The sequence below is a fragment of the Bubalus bubalis genome, chromosome 17 (genome assembly GCF_019923935.1).
Source record: "Bubalus bubalis isolate 160015118507 breed Murrah chromosome 17, NDDB_SH_1, whole genome shotgun sequence".
In the NCBI taxonomy this organism is placed as follows: domain Eukaryota; kingdom Metazoa; phylum Chordata; class Mammalia; order Artiodactyla; family Bovidae; genus Bubalus; species Bubalus bubalis.
The window spans coordinates 12,011,532-12,028,648 of NC_059173.1; the positions used below are offsets into that span (position 1 = coordinate 12,011,532).

The window sequence follows — 17,117 nt, forward strand, 5'->3', positions numbered from 1 at the left end:
CGTGGTATCATATGATATTTGTCTTTCTCTGAATTATTTCACTTAGTATGATAATCTAGGTCCCTTCATGTTGCTCTAAATGGCATTACTTCATTCTTTTTCGTGGCTGAGTAATATTACATTGCAGATGCGGACATCTTCTTTATCCATTTATCTGCTGATGGACATTTCGGTTGCTTCCATGTCCTGGCTATTGCAAATAGTGCTTCACTGAATGTTAACATGAATCTTTTCAAATTATGGAAGACAAAAGGAGAGGGGGGCAGCAAAGGATGAGATGTTGGATAGCATCATCAACTCAATGGACATGGACCTGAGCAAACTCCAGGAGATAGTGGAGGACAGAAGAGGCTGGTGTGCTGCAGCCCATGGAGTCACCGAGGTAGACACAACTTAGTGACTGGACAGCAGTAACCAGATATATGCCCAGGGGTGGATTGCTGGATCATATGGTAGCTCAATTTTTAGTTTTTAAAAGAACCGCCATGCTGTTCTTCATAGTGGCTGTGCCAATTTCCATTCCCACCAATGGTGCAGGAGGGTTCCCTTTTCTCCACAGCCTCTCCAGCATTTATTGTTTGAAGATTTTTTTGATGATGGCCATTCTGACTAGTGTCAAGTGATACCTGATTGCAGTTTTGATTTGCATTTACCTAATAATTAGCAATGCTGAGTATCTTTTCATGTGCCTTTGGCCATCTTTATGTCTCATTTGAAGAAATGTCAACTGAGATTTTCTGCCCATTTTCTGACTGGGCTGATATTGATATTTAATTTTTGATATTGTGCTACATGAGCTATTTGTTTATTTTGAAGATTAATCCCCTGCTGATCACATCAGTTGCAAATATTTCCCCCCATTCTGTGGCTTGTCTTTTTGTTTTGATCATGGTTTCCTCTTCTGTGCAAAAGCTCTTGTGTAATTAGATCTCATTTGTTCATTTTTATTTTCATAGCTCTTGGAGGTAGATCCAAAGAGATACCACTATGATTTATGTCAAAGAGTGTTTTGCTTCTGTTTTCTTCTGAAGGGCCTCAGTTTGTGCATCTCCAAACTGGGCTAATGGCAACACCCACCTTTTAGCTATAGGCGTCCCGCGGTTGCTGTGAGGGTTGAGTGAGGAGAAGGGGACAGAAGCCATTGGCAGCGGGGGAAAGCTGGGCACCACTGGGTGCTTAAGTGTAACTCAGGTCACAGAGCGCACTGTTAAGAGGCATGGACTCTCGGGCCTGCATTCAAATCCAGCTCCACTGTGACCCAAGATGAGTGAATCTGTGATTGTGGGCCCTTCTGTACAATGGGAGCACATGGTGCTGCCTCTCTGGGGTTGTAATGAGGGTGAAAGAATTAATAAAGCACATAAACATAGAAGAGTGCTTTGGGGAGCCCTAGTGAACATTACATACTAGCACACTTTCTGAATTCATCCATCCACTCACCCACGAGATGCCCCTACCCATCATTCCCACTTTCTATGCACCCACTTACCATCCAACCATTTAATTATCCTTTTACTAGCTACCTGTCCTTCCACCTGAACCATTCTTTTACGGTGAAACTCTAAGGTTTGGTGAAGTTGAGGAAACTGCAAATTGGGGGTGTAAAGCCCTGAGACTGAGTCTAGGCTCCTACAACAGACTCACCGTCTGACCTTCTGGTCCTCCCATCTCTGCCCCCGGACCTCAGGTTCCTAGTCTGTAAAATGAAGTGTGTGTGTGGGGGGGGTGGGGGTGGGGTGGTGGTGCTGATGTCACGTATTTCAACAGGCCCTCAAAGACTTCACTGTCCAGACACCTAAGAACCTCTACGTAGTGGGGCAGAAGCACGTGGAGGGCCCTCTCCCTACGTGGCTCGAGAAAGGTCTCAGCCGCCAAACACACCACAGGCGCTCCTGGTAAGGCGCTAGCGGGGCAGAGGAGAGACGGGATGAAAGATGCCTAGGGATCCCCCGCAGCCTGTGTAAGGGCCTCCCTGATAACTCAGTTGGTAAAGAATCCACCTTGCGATACAGGAGACCCTGGTTTGATTCCTGGGTCAAGAAGATCCGCTGGAGGAGGGATAGGCTACCCACTCCAGTATTCTTGGGCTTCCCCTGTGGCTCAGCTGGTAAAGAATCCGCCTGCAATGCAGGAGACCTGGGTTTGATCCCTGGGATGGTAAGAACCCCTGGAGAAAGGAAAGATTACTATCCACTCCAGGATTCTGGCCTAAAGAATCCACGGACTGTATAGTCCAAAAGGTCGCAAAGAGTCAGATACGACTGAGCGACTTTCACACACACACCCAACCTGTGTGCAGAAACTCTTGCCTATCAGCCCCCAAGAGACACCATCCAGCTCCGACAGGCCAGGAGTCTGAGCCAATGATCTTTCTTACTTTAATTGACAGTTGCAAAGTCAACGCCTTTGACAGACCCGACCCTCCAACCCTTTCCCACGTCCCTTGATGTTGAGACCCCCACCCCCGAGGCCACCCACCTGGCTGAAGGAGTCCAGACAGACCCCGTTGTCGAGGAGGAAACGCCGCACTTCCTGGACGAGCTGGGTCTCCCCCAGGGCCACGCGCACGGCCACGCTGCCCTTGGTCTCCTGCGGGAGGGAAAGGGAAGGTGCCCTGTTGGCTGTTGGGCAGGCGACAGGTCAGCTGTCACACCTCCTAACAGTCCGAGGAGGAGGCATGGATAGAGCGAGACCCTATGGATGCTCCCCGTGGATGCCCGCTGACTTGATGGTTCTGGGTTCCACGTCTGTCGGGGTGAATCAAGGACCCCAAGTTCACCCCTCCACTCGTAGGTAAGGGTCTCATGTCAAGCTCATTTATACCTCGGGGCTTCTATACAGACTCAGCTCCACCCTCTGTTCAATTTATGCTAGAATGTCTCACCCCTGAGCGGCCTGCTCACTCTCACTCTGTGCCCCTACTTGGCTGAAGCTTTCTTCAAGTTATCACCCCAATGCAGGGCACCTTGGTTAATGACCTCATCTCCTCCTCTGCTGGAAGGTTCAAGAAGAGCTGGACTGTTTCCCTTTATGGCCCTGCTGCCTTCCCGCCCAGAACCACTCCCCAAGAGCAGGTCCAGAGCGCCCCTCCCCTGCCCAGAGCAGGGGACACGTCAGACGGGGCGCCCACTCACGTGGTCGAACACTTGACTCTTGGTGGCGCTGTACTTCTGGGCGATGGCGTCGGCCACGGCGTTGGGGCCCATGAACAGCGTGTTCCAGTTGTGAGAGCTGAGGAAGGACAGAGAGATCAGACGGACGGTGAATGGGAGAAGCGCTTTTCAGATGCAAAGCCTGTAAGAAAGGAGCTCCTGGGCCTGCCTCCCTAAGTCCCCAAAGCCTCCTCCTGCTCAGTCTTACCTGGTGTGGGCCAAACCCCCAGGGCCAGCAGACAACAGAGCCACGATGATATTAACGCCCCCTCAGGTCCGTCAAGCACTCACTCAGCTCCAGGGACCAAGTGCTTCGCTTACACTAACTCACTTGGTCCTTACAACACCACGAAAGAGAGGCACCACTGATTCTGATTCTCCCCATCTTACATATGGGGAAACTGAGGCGCAACAAGGTTACGGATGAGGGGCTAAGGTCACCACGAGGAGCCGGGAGCCCAGGGGGCAGGGAGAGGAGGGACGAGGGCAGGGAAGCCCGGGTCGGAGGCGGGTATGGACCTGGAGCTGTTGGCTTTGTCCTTGGACTCTTTCTTCTTCTTGTAGGACGATGATCCCGGAGCGTCGGCATCCTCACTGGCCTCCTTCTTGACGGTGGATGGTAACACGTGGAGCATCCTGCCCTGGAGTGGGGACGAGAGGAAGGAGGTAAGGACAGGCAGGGGGCTGGTGCTTCTACATCCTGCCCGGGGGACGCTGGCCTCTCCACGCGGGGGCTGGACCAGCGCTGAGAGTTCTGTCTTAAGACAGGGGCTGCAGGCGTAACACCCACGAGGTTAGCACAGGGGTCTGACACTGCCTCAAAAAGCATGCTGAGCAGTTTGTAAGTAACGCCTGTAGGCTCTCCACCCCACCCTGTCCCTGCGAGCATGTGCACTCCATGTGGGCAAGGATCAGGTCCGGCCTGGCACCCACAGGGGATCAACAGATCATGAACGAATGAGTGAATGACAGAAAAGGGAGGCGCGTGCACCGAGCACGTTACTTGGAAAGAGAAGCTTCCTACATTCTATACTGTGGCCATTTCAATGCCGGTTCAAAACTCTTTCCTTCCTTACTCCTCCTCCAAGTGGTATTTCTCAAACTGGAGAGCACATTCATTTAATCCACAAACACTTTTTAAAGGCCTACTATGTGCCAGGCGCTCCTCTAGGCACTAAATCAGGGACCAGAACTGAGCAGACCCTGCCCTCGGGGGGGGACCCTCCCAGCAGCTCGGATCAGAAGGTGGCTTCATGGGCATCGGGTGCGTGGCCCTAGAAGCTGGCTTGCACGTCCATGCCTGCACACGCGCATGTGCACACACTCACGGCCTCCTCCCACCGCCTGAGCCCACCAGTCGCCCGCCAGCCCATGGGCCATCACCTGGAACACCTGCCCGTCCACCTCGGCGTAGGCCTTCACGGCGTGCTCTGGGAACATGAAGGTGATGAAGGCAAAGCCCTTGGGCTTCTTGGTCAGGCTGTCGATGGGGTAATGCAGCTCCGACAGGGGACCTAAGGGCAGGAAGGGCGTCAGTGTTCTGTGGGCCGGGGCCAGGTATGAGCTCTGGGCAGGAAAATTCTGGGCACTAGTCAGGGGAGGGGTTTTAACCAGTGAGAGCGTGGAGCTGAGGCGGCTGCTGGACTAAACAGCAGGACTATTTAGACAGCAGAATTCAGACTGGAGAGCACTTCATATCTGCACACACAGTGAGTGGGCTTCCAAGACCAAAGTCAGAGTTTGGACACCAGGGATATCTCAGAAAACCATACCCAACCCCGTCAATTCTGAGTTTTAATGAGCAAGAGCTAAGGGAGCCTGGGTTCAGACCACGAAAGGTGGCTGTGATGCTATCTAGGACTTCGAGCTCCTCTACCTACAGCCTGTCTGACTGATAGCAGCTCAGAGATGATGAAGCCCAATCTATGGATGAGAAAATTGAGACCAGCAAGGGACGTCATCAGGCCAAGGTTAAGCCTAGGCAGACAGGGACTCAGGCCACTTGCCCTGGGCGCGTGCAGCAAGCCGGAGGCCACCCCCCTACCGTATCTGGAGAAGAGCTTCTCCAGGTCCTCCTCAGAGCTGGTATAGGGCAGGTTCCGCACGAAGAGCCTCCCGGAGTCGGCCAGGTCCTCCTCCTCTTCGTGCTCCCCGAGCGTCCGGCCTTGCCAGGGTTTGGCACCATTCTTCAGGGGCGCCTTGGCCGCAGGGACATTCCTTTCCCTGAACACTTCGATGTAGCGTCCACCTGGGCAAGGGAAGGCCGTTAGGGCCCGGCTGGGGGGAGGCCCGGAATCTCCCAGGTTCCAGACTCATCGCTGCTGCTGCCTTCCAGAGGCCACGGCGAAGGCGGCTGGGGATGGCACCACATGCCAGGCTCTGCTCACCAGGGCGGCGGCCCCAGCTGAAGCCGGGCCTGAATATCACTCGGCCTGCGAGCTCGGCTTCAGCCCTGGGGGAGCTGGCCTGGGTCACGGGGCTGCATCTTCCCGATTCCAGGGCCCGGTCCCTGGCGCTGCCCTGGGAATCATCTCGGGTGACAGCCCCACCCTGGTGGTGCCGCTCAGCTATGTCCCTGCATCGCTCTGAGTGCCTGATTAGACTGCAACCACCACCTTCCCTCTACACGCACATAGTAGGCACTCAATAAATCCTATCACCTGGCCTGCGAGCAAGACTCCTCAGGTTACTCCCTTCTCTAAGAGAACTCATGTCCTCACAAGGGGTTGATGGCTGGATCTGAGTCACCTGTCCACACCAGGGAGGGGTCAGAGATCACGTCCTGGTAGCGAGTCCAGAGACCTCCCAAGTCTGGACATCGCCCTGGCTGTTCCCTGTACCGGAATGGCCCCACCCCACAAAGCCAGAGCTGGCTCCCTCAATTTCTCTAGCTTTTGCTCCAATGTCACCAGCTCAACGTGGTCCAAGCAGACACGATCCTGTTTAAATCCTCCAATCCCGACCCTTGCCTGCATCTGTCCACAGCACAGCCCCTCTAGTTACCGCCTCTCTCTCCCCTCTCGATGTAAGTTTCCTCTATAGGAAACTCAGCCTGATCTCTGCCCTAGGAGGGCAGGGGCCTTATCCTCAGTGCCTAGCAGCACACAGCAGACCCCCGACATGACCTTACGGAGTAACTGACCGAAAGAGCCCCTGCCACCGTGCGGGCATCCTTACCCATGTACTCCCTGTTGCATTTCAGGGCCTTCCTCACTTCCTCTTCACTGCTGAAATCCACAAAGACGTACCCTGCAAAAGGACCAATACAAAGGTAAGGTCCACAGGCTGCAGACACTAGTGGGCGCCACGAGGAACACTCACGCTGTGCTAGGTGTTTGGGGGAAGCAGCAGGAAGTGGTGGTGGGAAACCTACAGTTTTTGGCAAATCCCACAGATTCTTCTTTCCACTCCCCTCTCCCCAAGGCAAATTTCCCTCTGCAGGAAGAGTTCTGACCCTGTGGCTGGCTTTCTGGAATGAAAGTGCTGGACCATAGGAGTCACAAACACAGGCGATCTTGGTCTCCCTCCCAGCCTCACCCTGCGCTGACCAGTGCCTGCTCCTTGGCCTTCTCCAGACAAGTGTCTGTGGTGGCAGGGCTGTGCCCAGCTTGGCACCAGAGGGGCCACCTGCACAGTGACCGCCTGTGGCTCTGACTGGCACAGACAAGGAGGTGCCTTTCCAAGGAGTCTTTCCGAGAACGAGAGGCTTCGACCTCATGGGGCCTCAACCCCGACAGCCGCAGAGGGGCCTCCCCTCCCCACTTTCCTAGAGGCGTGCTAAGACAGAGGTCTCCAACCTTTCTGGCACCAGGGACTGGTTTCGTGGAAGACAATTTTCCATAGACTGGGAGTGGGGATGCTTTCAGGATGATTCAAGCGCACTGCATTTATCGTGCACTTTATTTCTAACATTATTATATTGTGATAACGTGGTAATTTGAGCAATGGGAGTGGCTGTGAATACAGACGAAGCTTCCCTTGCTCGCCAGCTGCTGCCCTCCTGCTGTGCAGTTCCTAACAGGCCATGGACGTGTACCAATCTGTGGTCCAGGGCTGGGGAACCTGAGTTAAGGGATGTGCCCACGGACACATGGCTAGCAGGTGGCAGGGCCGTAATTTGCGCCAAAGGCCAGGGTTTTGGTCTGTGTCACAAGACCCTCCCCTTGGGGACTGCAAAAGCTTCCAGCCCAGCCTACCCGCCTCCTCGGGCCCTGCCCCAGACCCTCCCCTCACCAGCCAGGGGGCCATCCTGAATCTGATCGTGGCCTCTTTCTGCTTTCAGTCCCCGGGGGTCCCCAGCCCCTGGGCTGAAGGCCACAGTCATTACTGAGCCCCCGGGCCCGGGGGCTGGGCCCTGCTCCCACAGCTGCACACCGCATGCCCGTGGCGGGGGACAGGAGGCAGACTCCGTCCTGAGACTGTCACATTCACTGAGACGGGGCCACAAGGAGGAAGGACAGCGACTACCCTCAAAGCATCGCCACAGTTCAACTGTCTCAACCTTCCGGTCCAGGCACCTGCCTCTCCAGCCCCCCCGGAAACAGCCCCCGCCTCACCTGTTTTGTTCCCATGAGCATTTCTCACTATTCGAATGGCCACGGGTTTCAGAGGTGCCAGGAATTCCATGACATTTTTCTGTGAGGAGAAGAAAAAGTTTTTGTTCCCCATTTCAATACAGATTTGGTCTGTATTTCTTTAATTACCAGTGAACTCAAGCATCTTTCTGGGCCATTTGAACTCTTTCTCTTAGAAGATATCCTCGCTTCTACTTTTCTGTCGTCCATAGCTCCCGATTTCTACTTACCTGTTTGTAAGTTAAAGAAACGAGTTCTGTCCGTTGTTTGTGTTGTAAATGCCTGCTGTTTGCCTTCTGACTTTATGGTACAAAGTTGCCTTAGAGAAGTTTTAAATGTTATCTAGCCAATTAATCCATCTTTTTCTTATGACTACTGAGTTCCACAAATTACTCAGAAAGATGAGATGTCATTTTGACCTGCTACACTGATAAAGAGGGATGCCCACGGTTCACAGGCACTCTCATACTCTGTTGAAGAGAGCATAAACTGGCCAAGCTTCCAGAGAGTGACTGACTTTCTGTATCCAAGCCTTAATAATGTACATGCAGGTGCTTGTATAAAATATTTATACAAGCCAGGACTGGCAAACAATAGCCCACAGGTCAAATACTGCCCACAGCTTACAAGCTAAGAATAGCTTTTACATTTTCAAAGGATTATAAGAAAAAAAAGAAAAGTACAACAGAGATCATATGCCCACAAAAACCTAAAATGTGCACCAACTGATGTCGATAGAGAAAAGCCTGCTGACCTCTGATCTCAAGAAATGTGCTGACTGCATCATTATTCAAAACAGCAGAAGACTGGAAACACCCATGTCTCAGTTTAGGGGGTTGGGTATAAGAGACATATGAGATGTGGGGTTTGATTCCTGGGTCCAGACGACCCCCTGGGGGAGCGCATGGCAACACAACCCAGTATTCTTGTCTGGAGCATCCCCATGGACAGAGGAGCATGGCGGGCTACAGTCCCAGGGGCTGCAAAGAGTCAGACACGACTGAAGCGACTTAGCAGCAGCAGCAGTGAATCCAACACAGTGCATCCAGAGTAAAGAATAGCACGTAGGGGACTTCGCTGGTGGTCCAGTGGTTAAGAATTGGCCTTGCAATGCAGGGGGCTTGGGTTCGTTCCCTGGTCAGGGAACTAAGATCCCACTTGCCCCAGAGCTACTAAGCCCACATGCCACAACTACTGAGCCTTCATGCTGCAACTAAGACGTGACACAGCCAAGTAAAGAAGAGCATGCAACGTGAAAAATGGTGTTGCAGCAGAATATTCACTATTCAGAAATATTTATGACATAATATGATGGGGGGGTAAGTTTCAAAATAGTTCCTGCTGTAGAACTGCATTTTAGAAAGAAAAGACATAGGTCAGTGTCTGTATACAAAGAAAAAAAAATCTCTAAGAAGATACACCCAGAATTTATTAGTGGTTGTCAGTGAATGGGATATAGATGTGGGACTTGGAAGAGCCTGCTCCAATTTGCCTGGGAAGGTCCGTCTTTCCGCCTATAGTAACCAGACCTGGAGGTCATTAGTCCTGCATCTGAGGATCCTCTCTAGTTACCACTCCCCTCTCTCCAGGCAGTTGGGTTGGCAATTTCTACAGTCATCCCAGCAATAGGTCATTTTTGCTTTGTTGTTTAGCTACACTAACAAAATTTCCTACACTGAACTTATACTACTTTCATAAGAAGGGAAACTTACAAAGTGTTCTCTGTTGTGTAGATTCAGAGCCAGGAAACTATAGGATGCAGGCCAAATGCGGCCCGCTGCCTGTTTTTGTAAATAAAGTTTTACTGGCACACAGCCATGCCTACTGGATTACCTGTCATCTAGGGCTGCCTCTGCTACAACAGGGTTGAATAGTGGTGACAGAGACCAGACTGATCACAAAGCCTTAGGTATTTACTAGCTGGTCCCTTTTAAAAAATTTTTAACAGAAATGTTTGCCCACCGCTAGTATAGATGATCAATGAGGGAGCTCAGTCTTTCTCTGTCTCGGTATAGCCGTCTGTTTTCTGAGCCTGACAATGCCCGAGATTCTATGTCTCAGCCTTTTTGGCCCCCAGTTCCCTCCAGCTCAAGTCCTCAACCGGCCCCGAATTCCCACTGCAACAGAGGCTCCAGGCACCCTTAGCTTTGTCTCCCCCTTCCCAGGGGCTCCCTGCCTCACCCGGTTCCTGGCACGCACCTCTGTGACGTTGAATGGGGCTCCCCGCAGTTTCACAGTGTGGGGGGTGGTGGGTTCCTTCTGGCTGGCTGGTTTCTCGGTCTGAGTGGGTTTCTCGGTCTGAGTGATGGCAGAGAGCAGAAATGATCGCACTGAGCTCCCAGGTGTGGCTGCAGGAGGAGCCGACCTGGGCGTCCCAGTGAGTGTGCTGAAACCCCTGCCACTAGGCGAATGGGCAATGCCCGGAGCATCGTGCCTGCCAGGGATGCGGAGTCTGGCCAGGGCCTGGCAGAGGAGATGCCAAGCCTCCATGTGGCCCCAAGATGAGGGCCAGAACCACAGCCTGGCTCACGGGGGGTCTGCTCGCAGGGGCCCCAGGCCACACGGAGGGGCAAGAGAAGTGGAAGGAGCCCTGAGGTAACATATGCCACCATGGAGTCAGGGCTTACTCTATGCCAGACATCGCACAAAGCACTGTGCAGACACAGCCATCCTCCTGAATCTGTAAAACAGTCTTACAGAGGTTACAGGTTCGGGATGTCTTCTGTAATTTTAGAATTGAAACAGCTCTGAAAAAAACCTAATTTGGGGGTTAATTCCTTGGGTAATAAAACTTGCCCTGATTTGGACTCATTTGCTGGTGAAATCTGCTCTGAGCTGTTCCGGCACAATTTAAGGTTTACAATTATCCCAAGTAGATGAGCAATCAGGTCTAACTTCACTGCAGAAAGAGTCATGTGCTTTTGTGGGGTGCTGCCCTGCGTGAGTTGTGGGATACATCCCTGAAGCCTGCAACTTCTGAGTTCCAGTGCACACTCAGGCACGGGGGTTGACCTTCATCTAAGATGAGGCTCAGCGAGCCCTGGGAATCAGACACAGGGACCAGGGCTCGCTGAGCCTCATCTCACAGGAAGGTCAGAGGCCAGAGGAGAAGCACTTCACCTTGGGACCCATGGCTGTTCCAGGTCAGAGCTTGGAGTTGAACGCAGTTCCCTGACTTAGCCACACTTGACTATCTCTTTTGAGTATGTATTTTAGGAAAAGAGAACAGGAGGTAGCAATTATGAGGGGGGCAGAGAAGGAAAGGAGGGAGAAGAGAAAGGAGAAAGAGGAGGAAGGAGAAGAGGGAATGAAGACCCAAAGGATGTGGGACGCTGTCCTGAGCAAAGAGAACCCTCATGTGGGAGACGGGGTGGCCGTCCTGGAAGGCAGTGCCCACGTTTTAATCTAGACTCCAGAGCCTGGCAGACCTGGATCTGGGTTCTGACTTCCACCACTACCCAGCCATGCCTGTGGGCAAGTCACTTCCTTTCTCTGGGCCTCAGTTTCCTCACCTGTAAAATGGGACAAGAAGCTCCATTCCCCCACAACTACCATGAGATTCAGTGACAAAACAACATGCCTGGCTTTGAACCTTACATGTAGTCAACGCTCAATTAATTTCATCTACTCTTGCCGATTGTGGGCTCACACCTGCCTACCTTCCTACTGAATACTAAGTATAGTATATTCAAGACCCTTTTTCAGCTTGTTTACACCCCCCCCCCCCCAACTCTGGAGGGGCAGGCAGCCTCTCTCTTAGCAAAAGGAACCAAATTCAGAGATGGATGTGCTTGCTTGGGGTCATACAGCAAGCAAGCTGGGCTGAGAGCTAAAGGCAGGTCTCCAGGCTGCTGAACTATCCTTCCTTAATATTAAACTCCCCACAAAGAGGCTGCAGGGAAGGTAGGCGAGGTCCAGGTCTCCCTCCCCAGGCTCCTCACAGATCCACACACACCTTGGCTGGGGCCGCCTCCCTGTCCTGCTGGGCAGGGGCAGCAAAGGAACGCTCTTCCTCTGACTCACTCCCCTCTTCACAGTTCACAGCTTCATCTTCACTCTCCTCCAAGGATGGTGACTCAGCCGCCACCACCTTGGACCTCAGGTAGTCCATGTCGGACAGCTCCTTCTGCACGGCTGCCTTGGGTTCCTTGGGTTTGAGGCCATCCTCCTCCTCTGGAAAGATGGAAAGGCTGGAATTGGTGATGGCTGTGAGCAAACCAGAGGGCTGGGGTGGCAGACAGCGTGGTGGTGTGACACATTAGGTGCCAAGCTCATGGTGACCAGGAGCCCCTGCCAAGCCCCCCTGGTGCCCAGCAAGCCCTTGGATAAATAACTGAAATGACGGCGTTCTGACAGTTTCCACACTCCACGTGGAGAATTTCAGGGCTCTCTCACCAGCCTCTCTCACTGGCCAAGTGTGAGGCTGCACGACTTTTTGAGACCCTAGAGAGGATTTTTACTCCTTGAGCCAGACCTGCCGGTGGCTCCCAGGCCTAACAAGGAGCTCGGGTTTTACCCCAGTTGCTCTTTCAGGGGAAATCCAAACTCCTCGTGGGGTCTGGTGAGTTCACTGGCTTCTCCACCAGCCCTCTCTGCTGCAGCCACCCTGAGCATGTGGACACCCCCTGGCTCCTGCTCTTCCCACTCCTCTGCCACGCCTTTCCCTCTGCCTGGAGCCCCTCCTCACCCTCCACCCTCTCTGAGTCCCCCCAACTCCCATGGAGTCCTTTGGATCCCAGCTTTGCACAGAGACTTTACCAGTCATAAAACTCACCTTAAATTCACTCCCTTGCCTTTCAACCGAAGTTGATTCCACCCCTCAATCGCCGCACTTACCACACTGAGCACCTCACGGCTACACTGTGAGCCCTTTCTAAGGACAGAGGCTCATCCCTCACCGCCTCTATTCAAGGACCACCCTTCTCCAGGGCCTCTCCCACCCCCCACTTCCTGCTTTCTCTCTGCAGCACTCATGTTCACATCATGTACTGAATACCGAATAAAGGAATCAGTCTGATTCCTTTACTGTTTCTTTCCCCACCAGGACGACAGCTCCACGGGAGCAGACTCTCGTCTTTTGCTCACTGCTACAACCACCGCCTGGCATACAGTAGGCGCTCAATCAATTCTTGAGCGAGTAATCCACTGACTGGATAAGAGACCAGGATCGATCAAGTCCAACGTACCCATGGTTGGGATAATCAACCCTCTGTGGGGCAGCATCTGATCTGCTATCTCCCAGGTCCAACCTGGAGGGGTCCCAGGTCACTTGTGCTGAGGTGCGGGCAGGTGCAGGGCGCACACTATAGCGGGGACATACCCTCACCTTCCGAGTTCTCCCCATCTTCCTCCTCCTCGCTCTCCTGCCCTGAGTCGGAGTCAAAGTTCAGGTAATCGTTGGCTGGCTTGCTCTTCCCTTTCGAGGGTTCAGTGTCCAGGGCATCATTTGCCCAAGTGGCCACCTGTGTCCGCTTCTGGTGAACCGACAGGAACTCCTGGAACTCATTATCGTCTTTCAGCTGTGGGCGCCGGAGAAGCAGGAAGAGGAGAGAACAGGCAAAGTAGGTCAGGGAGGGCTCAACCTTGCTAACTCTTTGGAGGGTAACCACGTTCTCTGAGGCCATGTTCCCCCAGTCTCTAGAGGGCTCCCGGGGGCCAGACAGGTTGGTCCTGGGGAGGGTGGCACTGGACAGAAAGACGAAGAAGCCACAGAGATATGGCAAGGAGAGACGGGCAGCAAGGTCCGTCTCTGCTGCCCACCCTCTGCGTGGTCACCAAGACAGACCCACCTTCTCCAGTTCACCTGCGACCTTCTTCTTCTTGTCGTCCTGTAAACAGAAGGCACAGGTGTGAGGGTCAGAGATGAAAGGAGATGGAAGCCCACTGCCCTGGGAGGGCTGCTTTCGGGAACCATCCAAGAGGGATTCTCAGATCCCTCTACCTCCCACTACCCTGCCTTCCCGGGCTGACTGCTCCGCTGACACCCGGGATATGGCCGGGAGTGACTGTCCACGCACTTTCGTAGGTTCTGTGGAGATGGCGTCTTTGTCTTTTGGGGGTGGCTTGGACTGGCTCGATTTCTGAGCATGCTTGCTCCAGGCTCGAGGCTTTGTCGGGTCCCCAAAGGACTTGCAGAACTCCACCTGCGAGAGACAGAGAGCGTGGTGATGACACCTGCCACCACGCCCAGCACAGGCGGGTGCTGACTGGGGCAGCAGATGAATACTGTAGACCAGTGCTTCTCATTCTGGGACCAGTGGCAACACCATCACCTGCGAGCTTGTGAGACACACAAATTCTTGGCTCCTCTCCCCCAACACAGGGAATCAGAGACTCTGGGGAAAACTGCTTCCACAAATGCTGCAGGGGATTAACAAGCACGAGGATCTGAGAACAGTGAGGAAGACCAAAGGCATCACGGTCTGGAAGGGGCCAGGCACTGGTCTCGCACGTGGCGAGAAAGAGCCAGGGCATCCCTGGCGACAGGCAGGTGGGGGTGAAGTCGACGCCCGCTCACCGTGATCCGGGACGTGTCGATAAAACTCTTGTTGAAATGGTTCCGCGCCGTCTGGGCCTCTTCCTCGGACTTGAAACCGATGAAGCCAAACTTGCGGAACTTGCCGTCTTTGGTGAACTTGAGGCTGCAGTCCGTCAGTGTGCCGAAGGCGGTGAAGAGCTGCCGGAAACGCTCCTCCTTCATCTAGGACAGGACAGGAATGGTGAGGGAGATGCTGGGAGGCCTCGGAGCCAAAGGGACAAAATGGGCTGGGAACCCGAGACCCCAGGATTCCTCCCCTTAGGCAGGGCAGTGGCAGAGCATGCTTTGTGGCTGGTGCCCAGTTCTAACCCAGCTCCAACACTTGTCTGTGTGTGGCCTTAACCAAGTCCCTTCATCAGTGAGGAAGTCAAGACTCAGAATCCTGCAGGCCTGTGGGCTGCTAGGAGGTTAATGAGACCTGTTGTGCCAGGAGCCCAGCACGGTAGCTGCTACAATGTAAACATCTAACAAATGCTGTCACAGTAGATGTGTGAAATACGGAATATGGTAAACTACACAGTGTTTGCTGATCATGGTAGACAGGAGTAAGAACAGCTTGTTTTCAGGACTCCTCATAAGCACCGTTCTATGTCCCAACAGTCAGCTCTCAACTTTTTTTCCTGGCCTATTTATACCCCCAAAGACTACCTGCTGACTTCCACTATGAAAGATAAGAAACCTACATCATCCATTCCTCCCTTCCAGTCTCTGTTATTTATTGTTTTTAATTCTTTCATCATTTACCCTAAATAGGTTACTTTAAAAATATCAATTACTGGGGGCTTCCCTGGTGGTCCAGTGGTTAAGAATCTGCCTTGACATGCAGGGGACATGGGTTCAATCCCTGGTCCTGGAAGATCCCACATGCTGTGGAAGGACTAAGCCTGTGCCCCACAACTACTGAGCCCTTGTTCTAGAACTTGTGCTCTGCAACAAGAGGTGCCACTGCAGTGGGAAGCACTTGCCCTGCAACTAGAGAAAACCCCCACTCAGCAATGGAGACCAAGCACAGTCAAAACTAAATAAATTTTAAAAAATCTTAAAAAAAACCCATCTATTACTGATCCATCCCTTAGCTTTAGACAGCATCTCTTGATGTCTCGCTCTGATGAATGAGGATTTTAGCACGGTGACCCTTTCTTCCCTCTAACTACCATCTCATTTTGCTTCTCAGTATGGCCTATCTCTTCCTATTGCACATCTTGTCTGATAAATGAAAGAATTAGTTACAAACAGTTGTAGTAGGAGCTGACAATTTGCAGGCTTACTGTATGATGACATTAAGGATTTTGAAATAAGTAACTTGCCAAGAGACGCCAAGTCATAAAAATGGTTACTCTTGGAGATGGAGGACAGGACAGAACAAAAGTCTTTGCTTGGTTGGCCAGTGGCTAAGACTCTGTGCTCCCAATGCAGGGGCTCCTGGTCAGAGAACTGAATCCCATATGCCACAACTAAGAGTTCAAATGCCACAACTAAAGATCCCACAGCCAAATAAATATAAAAAAATTTAAAAGACCCTTAAAAAAAAGATTTTGCTTCTCATTTTATACTGAATTTTAATAATCATACGGTAAGTGATTATCCCCAACTTGCCACGGAGGAAAAAAAGGTAAAGTAAAAAACCACAAAAATGAAACAGAAATGGCTTTATGTTCTTACTCTTTCTAAGGAGTACAGATCTCTCATGCCATCCACATGGCACATTTTGTATTTGGGGAATGAACTTACTGGCCACAGGAGAGGTGGAGGGCCCTCTCCACCCAAGGAAAGGTCACTGTTAAATAAGTACAGACAATCCTCTGGGGCAGAAGGCATCTAGCCATCTGACACGCTATTTTTTCACTCATTTATTCGGGATGCTTTTATTGCATGCCTACCACAGTGCCAGGTTCTGTGGGCTCTAGGCAGAGACAAGTATGACTGGGCCACCCCTTTCCACTTACGAAATTAAGTGGTTTAAAGCCTTTTACAGTCACTCCGTTTTCTTAAAACTATTCATTCCTACTGCCCTCAAGGCGAGAACCGGGAACTATAACGCAGGTACCCAGCCTATTACACCCCATTTTTCTCCCAGACAGTATCCCAAATGGAAGAGGAATATAGGTGCAGTGTCTAATTCAGTCAGAAGTCAACAAAAAAAAAGTGATCGAACAAGCAAGGCATTCGACACGACGTGGGGACTAGCATCTCCCTGGGAAAGAGGTTTGGGGTACCAAGGAGCCAGATGTAAAACCTTTAAGAGGCACTACCCGTCTCTCCCAACCGTCAAATCAATCTGCCGACAATCCTGCGGAATCATCCAGGAACCCTGCCTGAGAGAGAAAGCCCCTCAAGTATCCCCAGTCACCTCCCTCCCAACCTCCAACTTCTGGCTGGGTCCCAATTTCAGATTCTCAAACCCAGTCTCTGTACTCACCCCATTCGGGAGGTTCTTCACGATCAGTCGCGACATGGCGAACTGTCCCACTGCTTTGATTTCAGCACGAATAGGCAGCGACTACCACCACCAACTTTCACGCTACCGCTGTGGGCGCCGCCATCTTTGGCAAGCCGGAACAAAGTCACGTGCTCGAGACGTAGCCCGCCTCTACGGAAGTAGGCGTGCCCAAAGACCTACCCAAGGAAGTTACACCCTCTAAGGGGCGGGCCTCAGTGCTTGCATCCTGCGCAGGCGCAGGCTGTTTGGCGGCGCCTGGATAAGACACCGTAATGGCTAAGCCGGCAGGGGGCGCTCGTCCGTAACATTGGCTGGGAATTGACTGGCTGGAGCAGTGTTTGAACTATACTTAAGCAGAAATCGTTTTAGCTATCTTTTCTGTTTTATTTTATTATTATTCAGCTTTTAACTGG

At 52.3% G+C, this 17,117-nt stretch overlaps 1 protein-coding gene across 6 annotated transcripts in view; it reads right to left on the reverse strand.

Moving 5' to 3' along the window:
* RBM19 (RNA binding motif protein 19) overlaps positions 1-16,845 on the reverse strand; it is a 121,387-nt gene extending 104,542 nt beyond the window's left edge. For 3 of the 6 annotated variants that reach the window (XM_045163067.1, XM_045163068.1, XM_045163066.1), the window contains exons 1-14: positions 16,684-16,845; positions 14,244-14,426; positions 13,744-13,869; positions 13,516-13,554; positions 13,053-13,245; positions 11,682-11,899; positions 9,926-10,024; positions 7,709-7,787; positions 6,330-6,401; positions 5,197-5,400; positions 4,536-4,666; positions 3,672-3,793; positions 3,135-3,231; positions 2,479-2,589 (exon numbers count right to left, since the gene is read on the reverse strand). In XM_045163067.1, coding sequence (XP_045019002.1) covers positions 2,479-2,589; positions 3,135-3,231; positions 3,672-3,793; positions 4,536-4,666; positions 5,197-5,400; positions 6,330-6,401; positions 7,709-7,787; positions 9,926-10,024; positions 11,682-11,899; positions 13,053-13,245; positions 13,516-13,554; positions 13,744-13,869; positions 14,244-14,426; positions 16,684-16,719 — 1,710 coding nt within the window. In that variant the 5' untranslated portion in view covers positions 16,720-16,845. The remainder of the gene's footprint in view (positions 1-2,478; positions 2,590-3,134; positions 3,232-3,671; positions 3,794-4,535; positions 4,667-5,196; positions 5,401-6,329; positions 6,402-7,708; positions 7,788-9,925; positions 10,025-11,681; positions 11,900-13,052; positions 13,246-13,515; positions 13,555-13,743; positions 13,870-14,243; positions 14,427-16,683) is intronic. The other 3 variants (XM_044930130.1, XM_045163069.1, XM_025267573.2) reach the window with 2 other exon arrangements.
* Positions 16,846-17,117: the final 272 nt, after the last annotated feature.